Source organism: Notamacropus eugenii, chromosome 2, assembly GCF_028372415.1.
Source record: "Notamacropus eugenii isolate mMacEug1 chromosome 2, mMacEug1.pri_v2, whole genome shotgun sequence".
In the NCBI taxonomy this organism is placed as follows: domain Eukaryota; kingdom Metazoa; phylum Chordata; class Mammalia; order Diprotodontia; family Macropodidae; genus Notamacropus; species Notamacropus eugenii.
The window spans coordinates 535431138-535443871 of NC_092873.1; the positions used below are offsets into that span (position 1 = coordinate 535431138).

At 40.3% G+C, this 12734-nt stretch overlaps 1 protein-coding gene across 6 annotated transcripts in view; it reads right to left on the bottom strand.

Annotated features, from left to right (window-relative positions):
- The window catches only part of LRRIQ3 (leucine rich repeats and IQ motif containing 3), a 161671-nt gene that overhangs the window by 20895 nt on the left and 128042 nt on the right, over positions 1-12734 (bottom strand). For all 6 annotated transcript variants that reach the window (XM_072649847.1, XM_072649846.1, XM_072649850.1 and 3 more), the window contains one exon: positions 9643-9787. In XM_072649847.1, the coding sequence (XP_072505948.1) occupies positions 9643-9787 (145 nt within the window). The remainder of the gene's footprint in view (positions 1-9642; positions 9788-12734) is intronic.

Sequence of the window (12734 nt, forward strand, 5' to 3'; positions counted from 1 at the left end):
AGCAAGGTGTGATGAACTGGATGAATTTGGAAGAAAAATGAAGGCATTGGAAAATGTAATGCATTTTATTGAAAACCATAAAAATTCCTCCAGACCCATCTAATTTCAGAGCATAAGTGGGTTTAGATAAAGGCAAAGGAGGTAATCGAGATGAAATTACTAAAGATTACATAAATCTGATCCTGGGCAATGACCCTTCAATAATTAACCCCCTCACCCTTACACTTTCTTCTCAGAAATATCTTGAGTTGAACGGTTGGTCCATTTTGTACAAAATGTGAATTTCCTTCTTATGTAATCATTGAACAATGTGTGCTGTCCTGTAATAACCAGGGAGGTTTGGCTGGTTCCCCAGTTATACTCACTAGAAAGGCTTTTTAACTAGGATAACATAGCTTTTATGGATAAAATTGCTGCCTGAGGTGTATCATGCACTTCCAACAAAATGATGGAATTTGTGTAGTTAATTCCTTACATTCTCATTGAAAAAAATGTATCTTCTGGACAAGATACAGTAAGAAAATTCATGGAGCTATCATGTCCCTTGCAAACACTCATTCAATAATGACAGGCAGTTTTATGAAAAAGGAGAAAAAAGGACAATATTTGCTGAGGAGATATAAAAGAGAAACTGTGGCGGAGGAATCAGAGCTTCAAATTCAGTTAGGGAGGCTGGAATAGAAAGTGCCTAAACTGGAGCAGAGGGTGATTTGGGCTAATGTTGGCTAGAAATGGGACAGAGGAGAGATAAAATATACATCAAAACTGACTGCATTCATTGCCTTCTCTATGCTGATCTGATAAGAAATTTGAAATCGGGAGTTTGAGGTTTTTTTTTGTTTGTTTGTTTTGTTTTGTTTTCCCAAGCCATGAAACAGTTTTCTTTAAAATTTTTAAGTCGAGGCCTACATTCAGGTGAAATGTTTCGTCTTTTTGAATGATTATGACTTACTCTGAGTTACAGAAAACTGTTTGAGGCAAAAGAGATCAAAAGCAAATATGTGCAAAATGTGTGGCTGTAAGAAGTGGGGAAGCCAAACCTTGGATGCGTCCCACTTCCTATGCCCCTCCTCACGAAACCACGGCAGCCGAGTGACTAGTACCTAATTTTCACTGCACCCTCCCAACAAGATCATGCCCTTTTTCCAGGGTATTATGGGGGGGGGCATTATTAGATTTTATTTATTTTCAGTTTTCAACATTCACTTCCACAAAATTTTGAATTTCAAATTTTTCCCCATCTCCCTCCATGCCCCCACCCCAAAACAGTGTGTAGTTTGATTACCCTTTCCCCCAATCTCCCCTCCCTTCTATCATTACCCCCTCTTTTATCCCTTCCCTTCTATATTCCTGTAGGGCAAGATAGATTTCTATACCTCACTGCCTATATATCTTATTTCCTAGTTGCATGTAAAAACAATTTTTAACATTCATTTTTAAAGCTTTTAGTTCCATATTCTCTCCCTTCCCCCTTGCACTCACTCTCACTGAGAAGGCAAGCAATTCAATATAAACTTTACATGTGTAGTCATGCAAAATGCTTCCGTAAAAAGCATGTTGTGAAAGACTATATTGCCCTCTATCCTGTCCTGCCCTCTGTTTATTCTGTTCTCTCCTTTGACTGTCCCTCTACCAAAGTATTTGCTTCTGATTATTCATTCCCCCAATCTGCTGTCCCTTCTATTATCCCCCCTCTCTTATCCCCTTTGCCTCTGCTTTCCTGTAGGATAAGATAAACTTCCATACCCAATTGAGTGTGTATGTTATTCCCTTTTAAAGCCAAAGGAAAGGAAGGCTCATTTATTCCCTCTCAACTTCCCCTTCATTATAAAAGTTCTTTCTTGTCTCTTTTATGTGAGATGATATGCTACATTCTACCCCTCCCTTTCTCTTTCCTAGTATATTCCCCCTCAACACTTAATTTTCTTTTTTAGATATCATGCCTTCATGTCCAGCTCACCTTGTGCTCTCCCTCTCCCTCTCCATATATATCTAGATCTATCTATATATGTATGTTGTATCTATCTATCTATCTATCTATCTATCTATCTATCTATCTATCTATCTATGTTTTGATTGCAAAACCCACGCCAGCTTCACAGCACTCCCCTTCAATGTGCCCACTCCAGAAAAAGGTGCATCCAGCTCCAACTTTAGAAAGGTGGCCTTCATTTGCCAACCTTGTTTCACTCAGGGCTGCTATTTGGATGCAATACCTGTTGAGTTCTCTTGCAATAACAGCAGTTCTTCTTTCAGGTCTACTGGATTTTGTGTTGTCTATTAGTGTGCCCATGTTCCATGTTCCAATGGTAAGTGGAATTATTGTTGCAGATGTTTTCGTACATTTTTTTTGTGTTTAGGCCACAAAAAATTCCTCGCCTGCCACGGTAATCAGGCCAGGGTTGGGTAAGCAGGTAATGTATAGGACACCTTTTCTAGCCCTGTTCCTCACACTTGGAGGTGAGCAGTGCAATCCTTAAAAGGCTGCTCAGACACCCAGGGGGCTGCCAAGTGCCACTGCGGCTTGCAATGAGAAACAACCCTATGGCCTGGGCCACCTGTGTGCAGGGTTGTGACTATAGCTCCCACTGTATCTGCCCCTCCTGCTTCATCACTTGCCTGTCGCCACAGGACTTTGAGGCATAATAGTGAAATGGTATGGGTGATGTCTTTTGATTCATGTGTAAATTGGATTTAAGTGAGGCAGAGTTGCACGAAGTTGTCAGCCTCACTCTCCCATCCTGAGTCATCATAGTCCAGTGGCAGGACAGAGTCAAGATGGCTGGTGATGGTTCAGAATGCAGTGGATGTCTTGGCATCTTCAGTGTCTAACCAAGCTCTAAGCACTCCACATCGCCTGCTTCATCTGCCTTCATGACCATTGGAAAAAATTGTTCTCATCTGCCCAATTCCACTAGAGAAGTCTTCACATGCTTGGGGTAGACACCCCTCTAACTTACCAATGGGTTTCAGAACCCTTGGCTACCCTCAATCTGGTTTGGCCTGTCTACCAAAATGGCTTACTGGGGTGTGGCTGCTGTGCATGCTGCAGCTTCTTGGTGCCACAGGTAAGAGTTAAGTGGAACAGATGGACACCAAAGGTAGAAAGAGCCCCAAAAAGGGGTTGGCAGCCATCACACCAAAGGTACTGGTCCTCCCTGAACACATAATCTAATCAGTAAGTTGATGTGCCTGCCAAAAGGAGTGAATGAGAGGCTCATGGCAATGTGATCGCCACTCACAGGAAAACACCATGCCACCATCATCAGTGCCTATGCTCCCACCATGACAAAACTTGATGAAGTCAAAGAAAAATTTTATGAAGACGTAGAGACACTTATCATCAATGTGTCAAAAGAGGACAAGAGGACTTTAATGCTAGAGTAGGCTCAGACTACCAGACTTGGCAAGGAGTTCTAGGAAGGAATGGAGTTGGGAAGAGCAATAGCAATGGTCATTTCCTGCTGAAGACTTGTGCATCACATGACCTTCTCATCACCAACACTCTCTTCTGTTTACCTAAATGCAATAAAACTCCATGGATGCACCCTCGTAGTAAACATTGGCATCTAACAGATTATGTGATTGTATGGAGAAGAGACAGACAAGATGTGAGAGTGACAAAGGCAATGTGTGGTGCAGAGTGCTGGACTGATCATAGACTTACCCTTTCTGAGATAAATATTTGCAGTCATGAAATGTGCTGCCTCCAAAGCAAAATGACTACCAGAAGAATTAATGTCAACAAATTAGAGCTCTTCTCTGAATGGGAACAGTTTGCTGCTGACTTGGAGGGAAAGTTGAGCCAACATACAGTTGGCAACAGTGGAGCAGAAAAGGAGTGGGCAGCTGTCACAGATTTGGTGTACAGCACTGCATTTTCCCATCTAGGTCAGAACACTCACAAACACCAAGAATGGTTTGGTGAAAATGATGGGGAAATTCAGAAGCTGCTAAATGAAAAACATGAACTCCACAGGATTTACCAGCAGGACCACTCAGCATGGCATGCCCACATAAGAAAAGGTGCTGTGCTCTTTGAGCAAAGTAGAATTGAAACAGCACAAAGTAAACACAGGATGTACAAATTTGGGATATCCACTCCAAATATTCAGACTATCTATGTCCAACCTGTGGTAGAGCATTCCAAGCTTGTATTGGTCTGATCAGCCACAGTCAGATACACTGAAATTTCACTTTACAGTGGTGATGTCATTTTTGGTCCTCTTAGAAGACGAAGGACAACAAGCAACCAACTGACCATATATGTATGTATGTATGTATGTATGTATATTCCCTCCAACTCTCCTAATACTGAGAAAAGTCTCATGAATTACAAATATCATTTTTCCATGTAGGAATGTAAACAGTTCAATTTTAACAAGTCCCTTATGGTTTCTCTTTCCTGTTTCCCTTTTCATATTTCTCTTGATTTTTGTATTTGTAAGTCAAATTTTCTATTCAGCTCTTGTCTTTGTATCAAGACTGCTTGAAAGTCCTCTATTTCATTGAATGTCCATTGTTTTCCCTGAAGGATTATACTCAGTTTTGCTGGGTAGGTGATTCTTGGTTTTAATCCAAGCTCCTCTGACCTCCAGAACATCATATTCCAAATCCTTTCATCCCTTAATGTAGAAGCTTATAGATCTTCTGTTATCCTGATTATATTCCCACAATACTCAAACTCTTTCTTTCTGGATGTTTGCAATATTTTCTCCTTGACCTGGGAACTCTGGAATTTGGCTACAATATTCCTAAGGAGTTTTCCTTTTAGTATTTCTTTCCAGAGGTGATCAGTGGATTCTTCTAATTTCTATTTTACCCTCTGGTTCTAGAATATCAGGGCAGTTTTCCTTGAAAATTTCTTGAAAGATGATGTCACTTTTTTTGATCATGGCCTTCAGGAGGTCTAATAATTTTTAAATTATCTCTCTGGCATCCATGTGCTAGTTCAGTTGTTTCTTTTTTTTCTAATGAGATAATTCACATTATCTTCTATTTTTTCATTCTTTTGGCTTTGTTTTATAATTTCTTGATGTCTCACAATGCCATGAGTTTCCATTGGCTCCAGTCTAATTTTCAAGGATTCAGTTTCTTCAGTGAGTTTTTAGACTTCTTTCATTTGGCCCATTCTGCTTTTTAAGGCATTCTTCTTCTCATTGGCTTTTTAGACCTCTTTTGCCATTTGAGTTAGTCTAATTTTAAAGGTGTTATTTTCTTCAGCTTTTTTTTTTTTTTTGGAAGGGGTTTCCTTTACCAAGCAGGTGACTCGTTTTTCATGATTTTCTTGCATCACTCTCATTTCTCTTCCCAATTTTTCCTCTACTGGATTTTCAAAATCCTTTTTGAGCTCTTCCATGACCTGGGACCAATTTATAGTTTTCTTGGAGGCTTTGGATGCAGGAGCTTTGACTTTGTTGTCTTCTTCTGGTTGTATGTTTTGATCTTCCTTGTCACCAATGATATAAGAAAATACCTCTTCACTGAGAAAGTAAGAATCTATAGACTTTCTTTTCCCTTTTTGCTCATTTTCCCAACCAATTACTTAACTCTTGAGCTCTTTGTTAAGTGGAGGGCTCCAGAAAGAGCTGCAGCTTCAGCACTGACTGCTGCCATCCTGGGCTGCGGCCAGGCCTGGGGCCCGACCTTGCTCCCCTCTCAGCCAGGTGGGAGATCCTTCTCACTGACCTTCAAACCTGTCTTTGGCATTTGTGAGTTGAGAAGATTGGAAACTGTTGCAGCCACCAGCGATTCAGTACCTTAAGGTCTGCTCCAGTTCTGCCCTGGTGCAGCTGAACTGCACTCAACTTCTAGACTGGTGCAAAAGACCCTTCCTGTCAATCTTCCAGATTGTCTTGGCCTGGAAATTTGCTTCAGTCTGTACTTTTGTGGCTTCTGCTGCTCTGGAATTTGTTTAGAGTCATTTTTACATTTTTTGAGGGGTTTGGAGGTCTCTGCTTCTACTCCACCATCTTGGCTCCACCTCAACAAGATCATGCTTTGACAGATTCCTGAAACAACTCACTTTCCCATTCATTATGGCAGCTATTCCTTTTCACTCTTTTTAAAAGCCTCCCTTAAGTCCCTATCAAAAAATTCCATTGGTTCCCTTTTACCTATAGGATGAAATCTGAATCCTATTTGTCATGAATGATCCTTCACAACCTGGCCCTTCCTACCTTTCCAGTCTTCTTACATTTGATTCTTTTTCATACACTGAACCATTCAGCTACACTGCTCCCTTTGCTAATGCAGGACATTCTACCTGCCTCTGTGCCCTTTCCCTAGTATTCCCCTAAAGTGTTCTCTCCTCTGCCCTCAGCCTCATGGCATCCATGGCTTGCTTTAAGGCTAAATTCAAAGCCCAACTTTTTTAAGATGTGTTCTCACTACCACCCCCACCATGCTGGTCTTTTGAGATGACCTTCCATTTGAAGAAATATCATATATAGAGTTATTTGTACCATCTCTTCCAAGAGAACCTGAGTTCTTCAGTGCTATGGGATCATAGTTTTGTCTATCTTTTAGATTCTCTAGAATTTAGCCGAGCGCCAGGAACATATAAGTCCCTAATACATGCTTGTTGATTGATTGACACTTTATATAAACAACTTGTTTTACAATACTTCTTTCCCCATAAACTCCTTGTTTATGAAGTTCTAAAATAAATACCCAGGTACTGCCTCTCGGCCAGAGATCTCTGGGACTAACACACAGGCAGTGTTCTCTCCAGGAACTACTCCTCAAATGTGTGTGTGTGTGTGTGTGTGTGTGTGTGTGTGTGTGTGTGTGTGTGTGTGTGAGAGAGAGAGAGAGAGACAGAGAGACAGAGAGACAGAGAGACAGAGAGAGAGACAGAGAGACAGAGAGACAGAGACAGAGAGAGAGACAGAGAGAGAGACAGAGAGAGACAGAGAGAGACAGAGACAGAGAGACAGAGAGAGACAGAGAGACAGAGAGAGAGACACACACACAGAGACAGACAGAGACAGACAGAGACAGAAGGGGAGAGGAGAGGGGAGGGGAGGGGAGGAGAGTAGTGAGAGGAGGGGAAGGGAAAGGAAGTTGTTAGACCTCCCCCATTTTCCACATGAAGGACCTAAAAGATATATTTTCATGCTGTCCAAGTAGAATAATGTTATCTTATTGAGGGAAGGTGAGAGACTAAGAAATGAGGAACTAGAATTCTTTCCTCTCCTTCCCTCTCTTACCCTGCTTACCAGGAGAAAGGAAAAAGAAAATGTAATGGCTGGGGAAATTAAAACTCTCTAGTTATACTGTTACGCTGGACTTGGATAAAATGAGAGTGCTTCTTCTACAATCCCCAAAGAGAAAATGAAATAACAAATTTAATGCTCTTAGAATGAAGCTCAGTATGAAATCTGCTACAAGATAATTCAAGTACCTGCTTATGTGATATCAGCAAAATTAGTAAACTTTGTTACTAAGATAGGAGTTCCTTGTCTCCCACCATATTTCACATCCCAGGAAAGCTCAAAATGTAATCAGAGGATATTACCAAGGTGTTAAACTAACTGCCAAAATCTGGCCATACCTGGTGATTCTTCTGTGAAGAGTGAAAAATTCTCTTGAATGAATAAGAAAAGGCCCAGTTGTTCGAGCTGGAAATGGGCCCCATGCTCAGAAAACTCTAAGCTGCTAAGCTCAGGATCAAGTACAGTAACTCAGAGCAGTGGACATTTGGAACAGCTTTGGAGGAGGACCTGGACTTATTGAGGAACATGGGGAGTCCCCAAATTCTGTCCCCAAGTCATCTATCAAGCCTTGCAAGTGAGATACTTAACCACCAGGAATCACAGACATTCCACACTAGTGATTCTTCACCTAAGCCCCACACAGCTTGAAGGGATTAACAGATAGATTTCAAGTTGTCTCTGACCTTTGACAGGTAAAAAACAGATCTGTACTTTCACTAACATCTGATTAAAATGTAGCATTTCTTCAATTCATTTTATGAATTTAAAAACTTAATTTTGAAAACGGGTACATGGGTTCTACCAGACTGCCAAAGGGATCTATAATACAAACAAGGTATAGAACCCCTAGATATGTGTATTTTAGTGCCCCCAAGATATTTGAGGCTTTAATGTGCAGGGTCTCTGAGAGAAGAAAGAGGGCTGGCTACAGATCATGAGAAATATAGCACCGCAATTAAGACTCACTGTATGAGAGAAGTAGGCCCAGTCAAGGGACTTGCTCACAAAAGATCTTATACCTGGGAGGGAGGAGGGGAAAAGGAAAGGGAAGGCTCCCTATGATGATTCAACAAGGAGTGAATATCTAGGTCTAACAGTTCTTGTTTTGTCAGGTATCTTGGCACCATTTCCTCGCTTCATTTGTAACTCACATTCTATTCTAAATTTATATCAACTATATATTTTAGGGGGAGAGTATAACCCAAGTTTATAAAGAGAAACATTTTGTACCTTCTCTTTTTAATGTGTAACCTCAGTAAATGCCTTTGCTTTGAGCCAATTGTGTCCACCAGCTGAGCATTAAAGGTAAGTACACCACTGGGGGCTCATAAGTCAGTTTTAGGAAAAGTTGTCAGAAGAATTACCTGGAAACCAAGGTAGAATCTATTCACTGTGGAATCCATCCCTCCAATACAGCTGTGGGTTGTAAGAATAGCCCAGAAGATGTGCTACACTAAGGTGAAAATAAGCTTTCAGAAATGATTGTATTATTTATTAATTTAATGTTCTTTCCACCAGTAAACATTGCATCTTCTCTATGACTCAGGATTCAAGAGTAGAATTTCAAAGAAAAAGCAAATGAAGAAACAAAAGCATTCAAAGGCCAATCTTACAATATAGCTCTGAATTTAACTAGACTTGCACTTATATAACATAATCCATCACGGGGTCCAGTTTGACATATTTGGAATCCACGGGCACTTCCACATTATTATAATAGCGTATAAGTAAATAAGACATTTACAAAATCTAGAATTGCTACTTTTTGAACGTTTAGTAATTAACAGATGGCATACAAATCAGAATAACACAATTTATTAAATAATTTGATCAATAATTATGTAAAACGGTATCCCTCCAATTCCTTTTTCGATGGGGTATTAAAAGATGTCACAATGTTTGACCAGGGCTCTGAATCGATTCAGGAAATGTCCATAGAGCCCATTGTCTGTGCATGACCCTGTGCTAGGCACAAAGGATTCAAAACCAAAAACCAGAGTCTGCCTTCAAGAACCTCATGCCCCACTGCAAGCTCCATGTGTCCACACAGAGGTGCATTCATGAGAAAGTGTAGACAAAATGCCATAAAACAACCTCGGCAGGGGGAGAATTGAAACAACCAGGATTCCAGAAAGGGTGTCAAAGGTAACAACAGTAATGATCCACCCTGGGATGGGGTCTTAGTCTCAGTCCACACAGCTCTTCTGTGCAGTAGCTTGAGAAATTGGAAATATCTGTGTATGTGTGTGCCTGCACGTGCGTGTGCACACAATGCATGCATATAATTATGAGACGTGCAATTTTACCCAATACTCTCGACGTATGGCTTATGTGGTTTAAAATCTGTGCCATGATTCACTCCAACGATAACTTCTTTTTGTTCGTTACTTTACTGAGAGGAAAAAAAAAGATTTCTGTGCCTGACCTTTCCTGTGCCTTAACTTCATGGACTGCTGTGGGTACTCTTTTTTCTGTAATGCTGATACTGCACAGGAAATAAGGGCCTTGTATCTCGATGCAGATATGCCACACAGCTTTGGAAACCCTTTCTCCTTGTGGACAGTCTCAACCTGTAAAAAACAAAACAAAACACAACACCAAAGAAGAACGCTTAAGAGATGCTGTAGGCACTGAACACTGCAGCACACCCACATAGTTCATTGGAGGAAAACCACATCCTTGATCATTCTGAATAATAAACTTCTGATTGTAACATCCTCTGGTTGCCCCATCCTTACCCCAATTAGACAGTATTTTTGCTTTAGACACTGTTTCTTTCTGAGTGTGTGAATAGATGGGTGAGTCACCCTGAGCCCACACTCAGTTACTCTTGGACTAAGTCCCAGTTTTTTATACTAACCAGTCCTTCTCTTATCCTCTACCTAAGAAACAGCCTTTAAATAGCAAAGATTTCTTACTCTTGGGGCAGCTAGGCAGTGCAGGAGACAGTCTGGTCTAGACTCAAGAAGATTCATTGTCATGAATTCAAATCTGGCCACAAACACTTTCTAGTTGTGTGACCCCAGTTACTTAAGCTTTTTTTGTCTCAGTTTTGGCATTTGTAAAACGAGCTGAAGAAGTAAATGGCAAACCACTTTAGTATATTGGTCAGGAAAACCCCAAATGGGATCACAAAGAATCAGATGACTGAAAAACAACTGAACAACACCTTACTTAGTTAGGAAGACAAATAAGAAACTTATTCTGGGCTCACATAAATTATTGATTCTTTAAAATCATTTTTAAAGGTGTCTCAAAATGATTGTAGTTTAAAAAATTAGAATGACTAAGTTATGAATGTAGTTAGTAGAAAAATGCCTTCTATCGTTTATTGTCAAACAGCAACAGGAAAGAGCCGAGAGGGCAGAGGAAAAGCACTGACCTGCTCAAGCTCTCCCCGCAAAGCTCTGAAAGTACCTGTAAAAAATGACTCTAAACAACTTCTAGAGCAGCAGAAGACACAAAAGGACAGAGTGGAACTTATTTTCAGCCCCAGACAACCCGGAGGTTGACAGGAAGGTTCTATAACACCACAGTCAAAGCAGAGCAGAGCCCAGTGTGGGCCATGGTAGCACTAACGACACTGGACCAGGCTTCAGGGTGTGGAATCACAGGTGGTTGCTGCAGTTTCCAGATTTCTCGACCCACAAACGTCAAAGAAAGCTTCAAAGGTCAGTAAGAAAAATTTTTCACCTGGGTGACAAGAGGGCTTGGTTAGGTCCCAATGCTGGCCCCAGGGTAGCAGCAGCAACCACTTTTGGAGCTCTTGGCCTACGGACCCTGGGGGAACCAGGCATTTGATCTAGGTCCTGAGTGGCAGTACTGGGGTGAAGAGGAGCACTGGTGTGGCAGAGCTGGTGGTGGTTGTGAAGAGGGAATCCTACTCCCAGTTCCAGGGCAGAAAAGAGTGTTTGTGGATTCTCAGAGATCAGCGCACAAGCCAGGAGAGGGGTAAACACCTCTCCCTTGATTATCCCACTTCGAAGGAACTAAAACTTACAGGTCCCTAGAGATATTTCAGAGAACAGATGCACAAAACCTCTGAAGCATGGGGTAGTATACCCTCCACTTGACAAAGGACTCAAAAGTCAAGTGATTGGCTGGGAAAATGCTCCAAAGGGGGAAAAATACGACTATAGAAGGTCAGTTTCTTGGTGAAAAAGTTATTTTCTTCCATTCTTTCAGCTGAGGAAAATAAAAGCATACAATCAGAAGAAGCCTAAAGCATACAACTGGAGCAAGACAGAAAGATCAAGGTTCCTACGTCAAAAGCATCCAAAAAAAAATATGAATTGGTCTCAGGTCACAGAAGAGCTCAAAAAGCATTTTGAAAATCAAGAGAGGTGGAGGAAAAATAGGTAACAGAAATGAGAGCGACTCAAGAAAATCTTGAAAAATGATTTTGCTAAAGGAGACCCAAACACTGCTGAAGAAAATAGCACCTTTAAAAATAGACTAACCCAAATGACAAAATAGGTCCAAAAAACCAATGAGGAGAAGAATATCTTAAAAAGCAGAATTGGCGAAATGGAAAAGGAGGTCCAAAAGCTCACTGAAGAAAATAGTTCTTTAAAAATTAGAACAGAGCAGATGGAAGCTAATGACTTCAAGAATCAAGAAATTATAAAACAAAACCAAAAGAATGAAAAAATAGAAGACAATGTGAAGCATCTCACTGGAAAAACAACTGATCTGGAAAATAGATCTAGGAGAGATAATTTAAAAATTATTGGTCTACCTGAAAATCATGATAAAAAAAAGAATCTAGACATCACCTTTCAAGAAATTATCAAGGAAAACTGCCCTGATATTGTAGAACCAGAGAGTAAAATAGAAATGGAAAGAATTCATCAATCACCTCCTGAAAGAGACTTCAAAAGGAAAACTCCAGGAATATTGTAGCCAAGTTTCAGAGTTCTCAGGTCAAGGAGAAAATATTACAAGCAGCTAGATGAAACATTTCAAGCATTGTGGAAATACAGTCAAGATAATGCAAAATTTAGCAGCTTCCACACTAAAGGGTCAAAGAGCTTGGAATATGATATTCCAGAGGTCAAAGGGAGAAGGATTAAAACCAAGAATCATCTATCTAGCAAAACTGAGTATAATACTTCGGGGGAAAAAATAGAATTTCAGTGAAATAGAGTTCTTTTCAAGCATTTTTGTTGAAAAGACAAGAGTTGAACAGAATATTTGACTTTCAAATACAAGAATCAAAAGAAACATGAAAAGGTAAACAGGAAATAGAAGCCTTAAGGACCTCAATAAAGTTGAACTGGTTATATGCCTACATGGAAAGATGACATTTGTAATTCACAAGACTTTTTTTGGTATTAGGGCAGTTAGAGGAAATACATATATGTGTGTGTGTCTGGGTATGTATGTTATATTAGTGTATGTATATATGCATGCATGTATATATATATTTATGGGTGTATATATGCGTATATGTATGTATACATATGTGTATATATGCATATATGTATACATACATATACGCATATATACACACGTGAG